Raw genomic sequence first — 16,230 nt, forward strand, 5'->3', positions numbered from 1 at the left:
TAACAGACACTGTTAACCCCACACTTTAGACGCCACAATCAATTTTGATCGATGTGTCTAACGGGTTAATGCCGGGCATCGGCTTGATCGGCGATGCCCAGCATTAACCATGGATCCTGGCTGCTCATAGCAACCGGGAGCCACCAGGTTTGAAGCTTGCTCTGTTCATGAGCATGCTTTAAACCACAGTAACTGGACCAGGGCATACAGGTACACCCTTGGTCCTTAAAGGGGTATTCCAGTGGAAAACTTATTTTTTTAATCAACTGGTGCCAGAAAGTTAAACTAAATAGTTATATTAAAAAACTCTTAATCCTTCCAATACTTAACAGCTGCTGTATACTACAGAGGAAGTTGAGTTGTCCTTATCTGTCTGACCACACTGCTCTCTGCTGAAACCTCTGTCCATGTCAGGAACTGTCCAGAGCAGGAGAAGTTTGCATTGGGGATTTGCTCCTACTCTGGACAGTTCCTGACACAGAGGTGTCAGCAAAGAGCCCTGTGGTCAGACAGAAAAGAACAACTCAACTTCTTCTGTGGTATATAGCAGCTGATAACACAGTGCTCTCTGCTGACATCATGAGCACAGTGCTCTCTGCTGACATCTCTGTCCATTTTAGGAACTGTCCAGAGCAGCATATGTTTGCTATGGGGATTTTCTCCTACTCTGGACAGTTCTTAAAATGGACAGAGAGAGATGTCAGCAGAGAGCACTGTGCTCATGATTCAGCAGAGAGCTCTGTGTTCCAAAAAGAAAAGAATTTCCACTGTAGTATTCAGCAGCTAATAAGTACTAGAAGGATTAAGATTTTTTAATAAAAGTAATTTACAAATCTGTTTAACTTTCTGGCACCAGTTGATTTAAAAAAAATGAAAAAAAGTTTTCCACCGGAGTACCCCTTTAAAAGACTGAGATTACACCTGGGGAGGGAACATTTAAAATTGCCCTGGATTTGTAACCAATTCTTATCTTCCTTGCGAGGTTGGTAATCGCTATGACATAAACGATTAGACAAAGTACACCTTTTCTTCGCCACAATTCTGACACCATTACACAAGATGTTATACAGTACTTCATGCTCATATAGTACAGGTAAATGTTTACTAATAATATGTTTGATATCAGAAAATTGTGCAGTATATGAGGTTGAAAATGTAAATATTTTATTTGCAGAGAATTCTGCTTTCATTTTAGCGTCTTCTAAGTAGCAATCCCTGGTTTTAGAATGAACAATGTTCTTTGCTCTGGTGAGCCCCTTTTGCTGAACCTGTCAACCAAATCTTTGCATGTGTTGTCATAGGTTACATCATCGACTTGTGCCAGAAAGGTAAACAGAAGCTCTCCTCGCCCTGATGAATTCGCCTATTTGGAGATTGCGGACTGTACGTTTGGGATGGCAACTAGTAAAATGCAGCATATTATTTCCTGAGGTCGGTTTGCAATATAATTGAATTTCAATTACCGACTTTTCAGTGTTACCTCGCAGTGTAACATCCAAAAAATTAATGGTCTCACCCCCCTATTCCAACGTAAATCTGAGGCCGAAATCATTGTTATTTATGAGCTTCAAAAAATGCATGGCCTCCCGTGTTTATCCAGTGAGATTGTTTATTAAAGGATATCTGCAGCCTAAATACACTTATCCCCAATCCACAGGATAGAGGTTAAGTGTTTGATCGCAGGGGGGGGGGGGGGTCCAAACGCTGGGACCCCGGTGATCTCCTGCATGGGGCACCGGCTCTGCCGCGGCTCTCCCGTGCAGGAGGCGTGTCGGCCGCAGCATGATGCTGCGGTTGACTAGCCTCCTCCATGTAGTTCTATAGGAGAGGCAGCTTTCGTGCCTCCCCATCTCTCCCATAGAACTGCATGGGGAGGGGGTGTGGAGGGGGCATACCGTTGACCTCAGTGAGGTCGATGCTACGCACATTAGCCGCAGCACAGCCTGGCAATGCCGGGACCTCGTTCGGGAGATGCGGGGGGTCCCAGCGGTCGGACCTCCAATGATCAACTTATCCCCTATCCTGTGGATAAGGGATTAGTGTATTTAGGCTGCAGATGTCCTTTAATGTGAAACCACCCATGTGATATATTCAGTTGTATGCAGACAGTGTCAGTTGCAGTACATGGGATGGATGTACCACTAGGAAATTGAAAAGACATATTTACGAGCACTTACATATCCCTGTGAAGTCTTCTTTTATTTCAAAATCCGTGTCGGGTTTGACCAAGCATATCCAGGATGTTCATGGAGGTGATACTTCTACTCTGAATATAAAGTGTTTTCTCTCTCCAGTGAGAGGGAGACTGGACCCATAAGTTATTGATGCGAGAAGCCTTTTTGATTCTCAGACTTGACATGCTTTCCTTTATTTCTTTATTTTTGTTTTGATTTTTTTTATGTGTATAGACCTGAAATAGGTAATCATGTGCTTATGTCATTTGTTTATTTATTGTGTGTACTGCCGTTGATATAATTTGCATATGACGTCAAAAGAACCGGACCGTTTTCAAACGCGTTAGCGTTTCTACCTAGCTTTTACCCTTTGGTCTTTTTGCTTACATTTTAATCATGTTGAAATAAATTTTGTAATTTTATATTTTTTCTTTCTTTTTTTGGGAGCTGGGGTTTTTGCAAGAAAAATCTTTTAGCATTTTTAAAAATCTGTTTACACTAAGAATGCGGCTTAGACTATCCTTTGTGCTTCCTGACTTCCACAGATGTCTCGGATTTAATCATTATGGCTCTTTTTTCTTTGTTATATGACATCAACTGGTGCCAGAAAGCTAAACAGATTTGTAAATTACTTCTATTAAAAAATCTTAATCCTTACAGTACTTATCAGCTGCTGTATGATCCACAGGAAGTTCTTTTCTTTTCGAATTTCCTTTCTGTCTGACCACAGTGCTCTCTGCTGACACCTCTGTCCGTGTCAGAACTTTCCAGAGCAGGAGAGGTTTTCTATGGGTATTTGCTCCTACTCTGGACAGTTCATAAAATGGACAGAGGTGTCAGCACTGTGGTCAGACAGAAAAGAAATACAAAAAGAAAAGAACTTCCTGTGGCGCATACAGCAGCTGATCAGTACAAATAGAAGTCGTTTACAAATCTGTTTAATTTTCTGGCACCAGTTGATTTAAAAAAAAAAAATGTTTTCCAGCGGAGTACCCCTTTAATGAAAGAAATTAAGTAATCAAGAAGTCCCATCACAACAACACTGGTGCCAATAAAAACTACAGATCACAACAAATAAATAAGCCCCCAACAGCCCTGTAGAAAAAATAAAATAAACTAATAATAATAATAATAAAAAAATGTTTAAACATACACATTTTCTTACAAAACATTGTCATTTTTTTATAGTACTATAAAACAAAAATTTGGGTATGGTTGTTATAGTATCTACCTAAAGAATAAATATAATGTGTCATTTTAACTATAAAGGGCTGCGCTGCATAGAAATGAAAGTAAGTTGCAAAATTTTATTTATTTTTTTATTTATTTTGCTCTACAATTTTTTTAAAATTCATCTTAAATATTGTTGTAAACTTATCATTGTCATTAAAAAGTACAATTGATGGTGCCAAAAGCCTCTTATACCCATGGGTATATAGGTGGAAAATTGAAAAACTTATGGCTATTACAAGGTGAGAGGAAAAACTGAAAACGCAAAAATGAAAATTTGATGTGTCCTCTAAGGATTAATCGTATTGACCCACAGAATACAGAGAATATGTCAGTCTTACCTTAAAGGAGTAGTCCAGTGGTGAACCCAGTGGTGAATAACTGATCCCCTATCCTAAGGATAGGGGATAAGTTTGAGATCGCGGGGGGTCCGACCGCTGGGGCCCCCTGCGATCTCCTGTACGGAGCCCCGACAGCCCGCGGTAAGGGGGCGTGTTGACCTCCGCACGAAGCAGCGGCCGACACGCCCCCTCAATACAACTCTATGGCAGAGCCGAAACGCTGCCTTCGGCAATCTCCGGCTCTGCCATAGCGATGTATTGAGGGGGCGTGTCGGCCGCCGCTTCGTGCGGGGGTCGACACCCGCTATCTGGCCGGAGAGCCTGGCCCCCGTACAGAGAGATGGCAGGGGGCCCCAGCCGTCGGACCCCCCGCGTTCTCAAACTTATCCCTTATCCTTAGGATAGGGGATAAGTTTTTCACCACTGGACTACCCCTTTAAGGAGCACTACGTAAAAACAAAAATCCCAAAGGATGTAAAATTGGGGGTGTTATTTTTATTTCCCACAGCAAATATGTTTTTTGGTTTTGCCGTACATTTTATGGTAAAAGATGTCATTACAAAGTACAATTTGTTGTGCAAAAAAAAAAAAAAAAAAAAGTCCTCATATGGGTCTGAGGATAGAAAAATAGAGTTATGGAGGGACATTTATCAATGTTTGCTTATGTATTCTTTTTTTTTTAGTAATTTTTCCCTTACTTTTTTTTTTTTTTGCTTATGTGTGACTTATTTTTCAACTGGTTTCAGCCTGTTGATCATTTTCTTTCACGTAAGCAATTTTTCCTTTTTTTACTTTGGTAGTAGCTTTTTCTGCTCCATGTTTGAGCTGGAGTAAATTTAGTCAATTTTTAACCTTGTTGCGACTTTTTTTGCGCAGTTGCGACTGTCGCAGTTGATAAATACCCGACTAAAGCAAATCCATTTTGAAAAATGTACTACGTAAGCAAGTTAGAATTTTCTTGCTTTTCTTGTTCTTCATGCAAATTTTTGCACGAAAACACACGTAGTCGCAGTTGCGGCAATTATAGTAAAGAAAACCTGACTAAACCCGTTGATAAATGTCCGTCATGGTTCCTAGAAGGAGAGGAGGAAAAACGAAGATGCAAAAATGAATATTAGCTGTGTCCACAAGGCCAAAACCAGCTGTGCCTTTAAGGGGTTAAATAAAATCCTGGATATAAATATACACTGAACATACACATATTCTGGATAATGTTCAGCCAGTGTACCCTAGCCATAGTGAATGGAGAAGGAAGAAGCATAAAACCTAGTCATGGTGTATCTGTAGGGGATGTGAGGGGGAGGGGAGCCTACACATAATGTACCAGCTATGCCTTGCCTTCTATGGAGGACACAGTGCTCAGCCATCTTCATGTCACTTCTATGTCACTTCTATGTCACTAGCTACAATATATTTGCAGGAAAACCAACATTTGTCTACCATTTTATCAATTCAACCCTCAATATCTAGCTTCCAATTTCTTGTTCTGAGCGGAAGTAAGTAATGACTATATATAATGGGCTGGAGCATCCTCATTCAAAATGTCGCCTGACTCTCCAGCATGGAGTCCATACATCGTACATGAGGAAGAGAGAAGGAGGTGTGGACGTGTCTCACCCCCTATCCTCAGGACGTCATAGAAGTCTCATCTCCACAGTGACACATGGAGAGTACAGTGCTGGGCACACTGCTGGGGGACTCCCCGGTCCCAAATACTTACATGAGAGGAAGGGAAAGTCCATAACAGACAAAACTGTCATTGTGAATGAAGACGCGTCAGAGCCGGGTCCTCCATTCAGCACGGTGCCGGCTGGTGGGGGAGGGCAGCATCTTGTGTCATCCTGTGCTATGGGCTCGGCATAAACGCGTGCAGTGGAGCAGGCACGTGCCTATGTGATGGCTACTGAAAAGTGGCCCCCAGCTGCCCAATACAACATGGATGGTGAGAGGGCTACAGGGTCCCGCCATAGAACACACTCGTCAGCGCCTCAGGTAAGAAGCTCCCTAGTGACCTGTGTGTGTCCGGGTGTGTTGTAGTAACAAGACTCCAAAGGCAGCTATAGGAGGTCATGGTAACTGGACTCACAGGACTCCTATATGGTCGGACTCACAGGACTCCTATATGGTCGGACTCACAGGACTCCTATATGGTCGGACTCACAGGACTCCTATATGGTCGGACTCACAGGACTCCTATATGGTCGGACTCACAGGACTCCTATATGGTCGGACTCACAGGACTCCTATATGGTCGGAACTCACAGGACTCCTATATGGTCGGAACTCACAGGATACCTATATGGTCGGACTCACAGGATACCTAAAGGAGACCATAAATGCAGGGTCGGAGTAACATGACTCAGAGGATACCTATAGGAGACCATAACTACAGGGGGTGCAGGGAGTAACATGACTCACAGGATACCTATATGGTCGGACTCACAGGATACCTAAAGGAGACCATAAATGCAGGGTCGGAGTAACATGACTCAGAGGATACCTATAGGAGACCATAACTACAGGGGGTGCAAGGAGTAACATGACTTAGAGGACACCTATAGGAGACCATTACTACAGGGGGTGCAGGGAGTAACATGACTCACAGGATACCTATAGGAGACCATAACTACAGGGGGTGCAGGGAGTAACAGGACTCACAGGATACCTATAGGAGACCATAACTACAGGGGGTGCAGGGAGTAACATGACTTAGAGGACACCTATAGGAGACCATTACTACAGGGGGTGCAGGGAGTAACAGGACTCACAGGACACCTATAGGAGACCATAACTACAGGGGGTGCAGGGAGTAACAGGACTCACAGGATATCTATAGGAGACCATAACTACAGGGGGTGCAGGGAGTAACATGACTCACAGGATACCTATATGGTCGGACTCACAGGATACCTAAAGGAGACCATAAATGCAGGGTCGGAGTAACATGACTCACAGGATACCTATAGGAGACCATAACTACAGGGGGTGCAAGGAGTAACATGACTTAGAGGACACCTATAGGAGACCATTACTACAGGGGGTGCAGGGAGTAACATGACTCACAGGATACCTATAGGAGACCATAACTACAGGGGGTGCAGGGAGTAACAGGACTCACAGGATACCTATAGGAGACCATAACTACAGGGGGTGCAGGGAGTAACATGACTTAGAGGACACCTATAGGAGACCATTACTACAGGGGGTGCAGGGAGTAACAGGACTCACAGGACACCTATAGGAGACCATAACTACAGGGGGTGCAGGGAGTAACAGGACTCACAGGATATCTATAGGAGACCATAACTACAGGGGGTGCAGGGAGTAACAGGACTCACAGAACACCTATAGGAGACCATTACTACAGGGGGTGCAGGGAGTAACAGGACTCACAGGACTCACAGGATACCTATAGGAGACCATAACTACAGGGGGTGCAGGGAGTAACATGACTTAGAGGACACCTATAGGAGACCATTACTACAGGGGGTGCAGGGAGTAACAGGACTCACAGGATACCTATAGGAGACCATAACTACAGAGGGTGCAGGGAGTAACATGACTTAGAGGACACCTATAGGAGACCATAACTACAGGGGGTGCAGGGAGAAACAGGACTCACAGGATACCTATAGGAGACCATAACTACAGGGGGTGCAGGGAGTAACAGGACTCACAGGATACCTATAGGAGACCATAACTACAGGGGGTGCAGGGAGTAACATGACTCAGAGGACACCTATAGGAGACCATTACTACAGGGAATAACATGACTAAGGCTGGGTTCACATATATCAGGCATCCAGCACAGTTATCCTCCAGCGTGCATCGGAGGGAAACTGATGCTAGAACTGATCCCATTAATCTGAATGGGACAGTTCACAATTTTCCATTGTCTCAATATTGATGCCGGATGGTTGGACACATCGGAGGGCACCGGACAGGGAAATGCAGCTTGCTCACAGGGCAGCTATGTAGGCAGGGCTTGCTCTGCCTATAGGCAAAAAAGGGCGCCACTCTGCCCACAGCAAAAAAGTTAGGGTGCATACTAGGGATCGACCGATTATCGGCATGGCCGATATTATCGGCCGATAATCACTATTTTGGGCATTATCGGTATTGGCAATTACCTTGCCGATAATGCCCCGACCCCCGCACCACGACCGCCCCCCGACCCACCACACCGCAACCGCCCCCCCGACCCGCCGCACCGTGCCGCACCCCCCACCGCACGTCCCCGGCCCCATTGCCTCCCCCATCCCCGGTTTTATAATTACCTGTTCCCGGGGCCCACGCTACTTCTTGCTGCGTCCTCCGTTACGCTGTGCGCAATGACGAGTGACTTGACGTGCGCGACGTGACGTCACCGTCATTGCGCACAGTGACAGCTCAGGAGGACGCCACCGGAGCCAGATGTAGAGTGGACCCCGGGAACAGGTAATTATAAAACAGGGGATGGGGGAGGCAATGGGGCCAGGGCGGTGCGGTGGGTCGGGGGGGGGGAGGTCGTTGTGCGGTGCGGCGGGTTGGGGGGGTGGTCGCGGTGCATCGCAGCGGGTCGGGGGTGGTCGCGGTGCGGTGCGGCAGTGGAGGGAACGGTGGCGGTGATAGATCTCAGGACCCCCGGACAGGCAGGGGGAGAGAAGCGGGTATTGGCGGTGGCCTATGGTACCGCAAAAACCACTGCAGTGCATTTATTTAAAGCGCCTGCTTTGAATCAATGATCTGCAGCGGTGTCGCGGGGAAGGGATAAATAGCCGATAACTTATACTGGAATATCGGTATAAGTTATCGGCTATTGGTCCTAACCTCCACCGATTATCGGTATCGGCCCTAAAAAAAACGATATCGGTCGATCCCTAGTGCATACACCGTGCACTCCCGTACCCCAGCCGGCTCATTTTTGACCCGTATCTGGTTTTCTGATGACCTAAAAACGTAGTATACTACGTTTATAGGTCCAGTCAGAAAACCGGATACGGGTCACAAATGAGCCGACCGGAGTAAAACAGTGACTCTGACCGGCTCATTAAAGTCAGTGGATTTAAGAGTCGGGGTACGGGAGCGCACGGTTTTCCCCTCCCCCAGCCGGAGCCGGCACCTGTACAGTGAAAACGTGGTGTGCATGCACCCTTAGACAGCCAGCATCCAAACCACTCACTCAGCCAGCAGCACCACCTTTGTTACAGTGTGTCACCCCAGTATTAAAGGGGTACTCCGCCCCTATCATCTTATCCCCTATCCAAAGGATAGGGGATAAGATGTCAGATCGCCGGGGTCCCACTGCTTTGGACCCCTGGGATCGCTGCTGCGGCGCCTCGCTATCATAACTGCACAGAGCGAGTTCGCTCTGTGTGTAATGACGGGTGATACAGGGGACGGAGCAGCGTGACATCATGGCCTGGCCCTCATGACATCACGGTCCGCCTCCTTAATGCAAGTCTATGGCGGGGGCGTGGCGACCACCACGCCCCCTCCCATAGACTTGTATTGAGGGGGCGGGTCGTGGCGTCACGAGGGGCGGAGCCGTGACTTAACGATGCTCCGGTCCCTGTATTGTCTGTCATTACGTGCAGAGCAAACTCGCTCTGTACAGTAATGATAGCGGGGTGCTGCAGCAGCGATCCCAGGGGTCCCCAGCAGCGGGACCGTGGCGATCTTACATCTTATCCCCTATCCTTTGGATAGGGGATAAGATGTCTAGGAGCAGAGTACCCCTTTAAGGTGGGTTGTGTCAAAGGGAGGGCCAGTCAAGGGGGCTTCAAAATTCGCTTTTGCCTGGGGTGATAAAAATCCTTGCACCAGCCCTGTATGTAGGAGACCATAACTACAGGGGGTGTAGGGAGTAACATGACTCACAGAGACCATAACTACAGGGGGTGTAGGGAGTAACATGACTCACAGAGACCATAACTACAGGGGGTGCAGGGAGACACAGGACTCACAGGGCAGCTATATAGGAGACATGACTACATGAGGTGCAGGGAGCAACAGGACTGCTATAGGAGACATGACTACATGAGGTGCAGGGAGCAACAGGACTGCTATAGGAGACATGACTACATGAGGTGCAGGGAGCAACAGGACTGCTATAGGAGACATGACTACATGAGGTGCAGGGAGCAACAGGACTGCTATAGGAGACATGACTACATGAGGTGCAGGGAGCAACAGGACTGCTATAGGAGACATGACTACATGAGGTGCAGGGAGCAACAGGACTGCTATAGGAGACATGACTACATGAGGTGCAGGGAGCAACAGGACTGCTATAGGAGACATGACTACATGAGGTGCAGGGAGCAACAGGACTGCTATAGGAGACATGACTACATGAGGTGCAGGGAGCAACAGGACTGCTATAGGAGACCATGACTACATGAGGTGCAGGGAGCAACAGGACTGCTATAGGAGACATGACTACATGAGGTGCAGGGAGCAACAGGACTGCTATAGGAGACATGACTACATGAGGTGCAGGGAGCAACAGGACTGTAATAGGAGACCATGACTACATGAGGTGCAGGGAGCAACGGGACTGCTATAGGAGACATGACTACATGAGGTGCAGGGAGCAACAGGACTGCTATAGGAGACATGACTACATGAGGTGCAGGGAGCAACAGGACTGTAATAGGAGACCATGACTACATGAGGTGCAGGGAGCAACATGACTGCTATAGGAGACATGACTACATGAGGTGTAGGGAGCAACGGGACTGCTATAGGAGACATACCTACATGAGGTGCAGGGAGCAACAGGACTAATAAGAGACCATGACTACATGAGGTGCAGGGAGTAACAGGACTCACAGAACACCTATTGGAGACATGCCTACATGGGGTGCAGGGACAACAGGACTAATAGGAGACATACCTACATGAGGTGCAGGGAGTAACAGTACTCACAGGACACCTATAGGAGACATGCCTAAATGAGGTGCATGGAGTAACAGTACTCACTGGGCAGCTATAGGAGACATGCCTACGTGAGGTGCAAGGAGTAACAGGACTCACAGGACACCTATAGGAGGCATGCCTACATGAGGTGCAGGGAGCAACAGGACTGCTATAGGAGACATGACTACATGAGGTGCAGGGAGCAACAGGACTGCTATAGGAGACATGACTACATGAGGTGCAGGGAGCAACAGGACTGCTATAGGAGACATGACTACATGAGGTGCAGGGAGCAACAGGACTGCTATAGGAGACATGACTACATGAGGTGCAGGGAGCAACAGGACTGTAATAGGAGACCATGACTACATGAGGTGCAGGGAGCAACGGGACTGCTATAGGAGACATGACTACATGAGGTGCAGGGAGCAACAGGACTGTAATAGGAGACCATGACTACATGAGGTGCAGGGAGCAACGGGACTGCTATAGGAGACATGACTACATGAGGTGCAGGGAGCAACAGGACTTCTATAGGAGACATGACTACATGAGGTGCAGGGAGCAACAGGACTGTAATAGGAGACCATGACTACATGAGGTGCAGGGAGCAACATGACTGCTATAGGAGACATGACTACATGAGGTGCAGGGAGCAACGGGACTGCTATAGGAGACATGACTACATGAGGTGCAGGGAGCAACAGGACTAATAAGAGACCATGACTACATGAGGTGCAGGGAGTAACAGGACTCACAGAACACCTATTGGAGACATGCCTACATGGGGTGCAGGGACAACAGGACTAATAGGAGACATACCTACATGAGGTGCAGGGAGTAACAGTACTCACAGGACACCTATAGGAGACATGCCTACATGAGGTGCATGGAGTAACAGTACTCACTGGGCAGCTATAGGAGACATGCCTACGTGAGGTGCAAGGAGTAACAGGACTCACAGGACACCTATAGGAGACATGCCTACATGAGGTGCAGGGAGCAACAGGACTGCTATAGGAAACATGCCTACATGAGGTGCAGAGAGTTAAAGGACTCACAGGACACCTATAGGAGACATGCCTACATGAGGTGCAGGGAGCAACAGGACTGCTATAGGAAACATGCCTACATGAGGTGCAGAGAGTTAAAGGACTCACAGGACACCTATAGGAGACATGCCTACATGAGGTGCAGGGAGCAACAGGACTGCTATAAGAAACATGCCTACATGAGGTGCAGGGAGCAACAGGACTGCTATAAGAAACATGCCTACATGAGGTGCAGGGAGTAACAGTACTCACAGGACACCTATAGGAGACATGCCTACATGAGGTGCAGGGAGCAACAGGACTCACAGGACACCTATAGGAGACATGCCTACATGAGGTGCAGGGAGTAACAGGACTCACAGGACACCTATAGGAGACATGCCTACATGAGGTGCAGGGAGCAACAGGACTGCTATAAGAAACATGCCTACATGAGGTGCAGGGAGTAACAGTACTCACAGGACTGCTATAGGAGACATGCCTACATGAGGTGCAGGGAGCAACAGGACTGCTATAGGAAACATGCCTACATGAGGTGCAGGGAGCAACGGTACTCACTGGGCAGCTATAGGAGACCATGAAAATTTGCTTACACAGAAGTGCTCCATGGCCACCTATTTTTACATAGAACTGCAGCTGGCCCCATTCACTTGATATAGTCCTGTGATTACTATTAGGCTCCATTTACACGAGGTAATGTCCATCGAGAAAAATTTCGAGCAGACATTCCACAAGCAGCAGGCGCTAGGAGCACTGGGAAATGCACAATCTTTATAGACGGCAATGCATTTCCGGCGGCTTCTGCATAAAGACTTGACATGTTTATTCTTTCTGCAGAGTTCAGAATTTGAATTTCCGTGGCAGATTTTTCTGCTATGGAAATTCTGCTGTGTGCTCAGTGCAGCAGAATCCCATTCTGCTGTGTGAACATAGCCTAAAGAGCGGCCAGGGGCTAAGGTGTAAGGGAGAGGGAGCAAGTCCAGCTGGCAATATTGTGTGAGGGAGGAATGTGTGGTTAAAAGGGTACTCCGCTGAAATATTTTTTTTTTTAAATCAACTGTTGCCAGAAAGTTAAACAGATTTGTAAATTACTTCTATTTAAAATGTTTAATCCTTCCAGTACTTATCAGCTGCTGTATACTACAGAGAAAGTTCTTTTCTTTTTTAATTTCTTTTCTGTCTGACCACAGAGTTCTCTGCTGACACCTCTGTCCATGTCAGGAACTGTCCAGAGTAGGAGCTTCTACTCTGGACAGTTCTTAAAATGGACAGAGGTGTCAGCAGAGAGCACTGTGGTTATGATGTCAGCAGAGAGCTCTGTGTTCCAAAAAGAAAATAATTTCCTCTGTAGTATTCAGCAGCTAATAAATACTGAAAGGATTAAGATTTTTAAATAGAAGTGATTTACAAATCTGTTTAACTTTCTGGCACCAGTTGATTTAAAAAAAAAGTTTTCCACCGGAGTACCCCTTTAAGTTCTTCCGTAACCATCTTTTGCACTGTATGAACTCACATCATGATGTTATATGATGCTGCTGAATAAATACAGTAAGCCAGGGGCGTAGACATAGGTTCAGAGGCCCTGGTGCCAGAGGTCAAATTGTCATCCGTGTCCATAACACCTCCTTCCCTTCCTCAGTATGTCTCCATTTATCCATCCATACTGTATCCCCCCTGCATGTCCCCATCCATCTATACCTTGTTCCTCCTCCTCATCATGTCATCATCCATGCCGTGTCCCCCACTCTTCAACGTGTCCCCATCCATACTGTATACCCTCCTCCTCAGCATAACCCCACCATCCATACTGTGACCTACTTCAGCATGTCCCAATCCATCCATACTGTGTCCCCCCTACTTAACTTGACCCCAGGGGCGGATCCAGAGTCTCGTCTCGGGAGGGGCACTATTAGAGTATTTTGTGTTGGCGGACAGAAAACAAGATGTTGCTCACGGAACTTACAATATTATTAAATGTATCATACAGTCCTGACCTTGTGTAAGACTCTTTGGCCATGTTCACATGTCAGAATAATAATCAAATATACCAATTGCCGCAGAATGGGAAAGTGCTAAAGAGGTTTTTACCATTTAAAACTACAGCTCCCAGTATGACCTAAGCAGTGGTAAGGGGATGCTGGGAGTTGTTGTTTCACCCATCATTACTGCAGAACTTACAATTGACTCCAGCTCTGATGGGAAATAGTGAGGAGGATACACAATGATATCAGTGACTACAGGTGACGTCTTCTCTATAGTGAGGAGAATACACAATGATATCAGTGACTACAGGTGACGTCTTCTCTATAGTGAGGAGAATACACAATGATATCAGTGACTACAGGTGACGTCTTCTCTATAGTCTTTCCTTATCTAATTCAGATGTTACATACAGCCTGGAATTGTTCCAGCTAAATCTTTTCTCTGCAGAACTTGACGCCCAGATGGTTTCTATGTCAGCGGATTCTGATCCTCTATATGAAAACAATAATTATTATAATACTGCCAAACACTGTATTCTTCTAATACAATACCGCCACACACCCTCTGAATATAATTCTGACACACTGTACCTCCTGAATATACAACACACTGTACCCTCTGAATATAATACTGCCACACACCGTACCCTCTGTATATAATACTATCACACACTGTACCTTCTGTATATAATACTATCACACACTGTACCCTCTGAATATAATACTGCCACACACCGTACCCTCTGTATATAATACTACCACACACCGTACTCTCTGTATATAATACTATCACACACTGTACCCTCTGAATACAATACTGCCACACACCGTACCCTCTGTATATAATACTACAACACACTGTACCCTCTGTATATAATACTATCACACACTGTACCCTCTGAATATAATACTGCCACACACCGTACCCTCTGTATATAATACTATCACACACTGCACACTCTGAATATAATACTACCACACACTGTGTTCTCTAAATTTAATGCTACCAAACACTGCACTCTCTGAATATAACTTGCTGTGCATTACACCCTTTGAATAAAATACCCAAATGTTTTGTGGCCCATAAAAAACGTACCACCCCAGAAATTCCTCATCATATACACTATACTTCTGAAATGCAGAACACTCTGTGCCTTCACATATAGTAATAATGCCCCATCTTGTGCCCCTACATATACTAATTATGACCCGTCCTGTTCCCCCCACATAATAATAATGCCCTCTGTCCTGTGCCCCTAACATATATTGCCCCCTGTGCTGTGCCCTTTACATATAATGCCCCCGTTCTTTGCCCCTCACATATAATGCCCCCATCATGCGCCCCTCACATATAATGCCCCTTGCTGTGCCCTTCACATTTAATGCCCCTGTTCTTTGCCCCTCATATATAATGCCCCCATCATGCGCCCCTCACATATAATGCCCCGTGCTGTGCCCTTCACATATAATGCCCCCGTTTTTTGCCCCTCACATATAATGCCCCCTGTGCTGTACCCCTCACATATAATGCCCCCTGTGCTGTGCCCCTCACATATAATGCCCCCATCCTGTCCCCTCAGGGGGCATTATATGTGAGGGGGACAGCACAGGGGGCATTATATGTTTGGGGCACATGAAAGGAGCATTATTTGTGAGGGGCACAGCACAGGGGGCATTATATGTGAGGGGTGCATGATGGGGGCATTATATGTGAGGGGTGCGTGATGGGGGCATTATATGTGAGGGGTGCATTATGGGGCATTATATGTGATGGGCACAGCACAGGGGGCATTATATGTGAGGGGCACAGCACAGGGGGCATTATATGTGTGGAGCACAGCACAGGGGGCATTATATGAAATAATGCCTCCTGTGCTGTGCCCCTCACATATAATGGCCCCTGTGCTGTGCCCCTCACATATAATGCCCCCTGTGCTGTGCCCCACACATATAATTTATATGTGTGGGGCACAGCACAGGGGGCATTATATGTGAGGGGCACAGCTAAGGGGGCATTATATGTGTGGAGCACAGCACAGGGGGCATTATATGAAATAATGCCTCCTGTGCTGTGCCCCTCACATATAATGCCCCCTGTGCCCCACACATATAATTTATATGTGTGGGGCACAGCACAGGGGGCATTATATGTGTGGAGCACAGCACAGGGGGCATTATATGAAATAATGCCTCCTGTGCTGTGCCCCTCACATATAATGCCCCCTATGCTGTGCCCCTCACATATAATGCCCCCTGTGCCCCACACATATAATTTATATGTGTGGGGCACAGCACAGGGGGCATTATATGTGAGGGGCACAGCACAGGGGGCATTATATGTGTGGGACACAGCACAGGGGGCATTATATGTGAGGGGCACAGCACAGGGGGCATTATATGTGAGGGGCACAGCACAGGGGGCATTACTTCATATAATGCCCCCTGTGCTGTGCTCCACACATATAATGCCACCTGTGCTATGCCCCTCACATATAATGCCCCCTGTGCTGTGCCCCTCACATATAATGCCCCCTGTGCTGTGCCCCACACA

General features: G+C 46.7%; 1 protein-coding gene across 4 annotated transcripts in view; it reads left to right on the forward strand.

Annotated features, from left to right (window-relative positions):
• The first annotated feature begins 4,186 nt into the window (after positions 1-4,186).
• LOC130368994 (pendrin-like) overlaps positions 4,187-16,230 on the forward strand; it is a 222,433-nt gene continuing 210,389 nt past the window's right edge. For 3 of the 4 annotated variants that reach the window (XR_008892636.1, XM_056573591.1, XM_056573592.1), the window contains exon 1: positions 4,187-5,737. Coding sequence is in view for 3 of the 4 variants with exons in the window: in XM_056573591.1 (XP_056429566.1) it covers positions 5,642-5,737 (96 nt within the window). In the remaining variant the exon portion in view is untranslated. The remainder of the gene's footprint in view (positions 5,738-16,230) is intronic. The other variant, XM_056573593.1, reaches the window with a different exon arrangement.

Source organism: Hyla sarda, chromosome 4 (assembly GCF_029499605.1).
Source record: "Hyla sarda isolate aHylSar1 chromosome 4, aHylSar1.hap1, whole genome shotgun sequence".
NCBI classification, from domain to species: Eukaryota; Metazoa; Chordata; class Amphibia; order Anura; family Hylidae; genus Hyla; species Hyla sarda.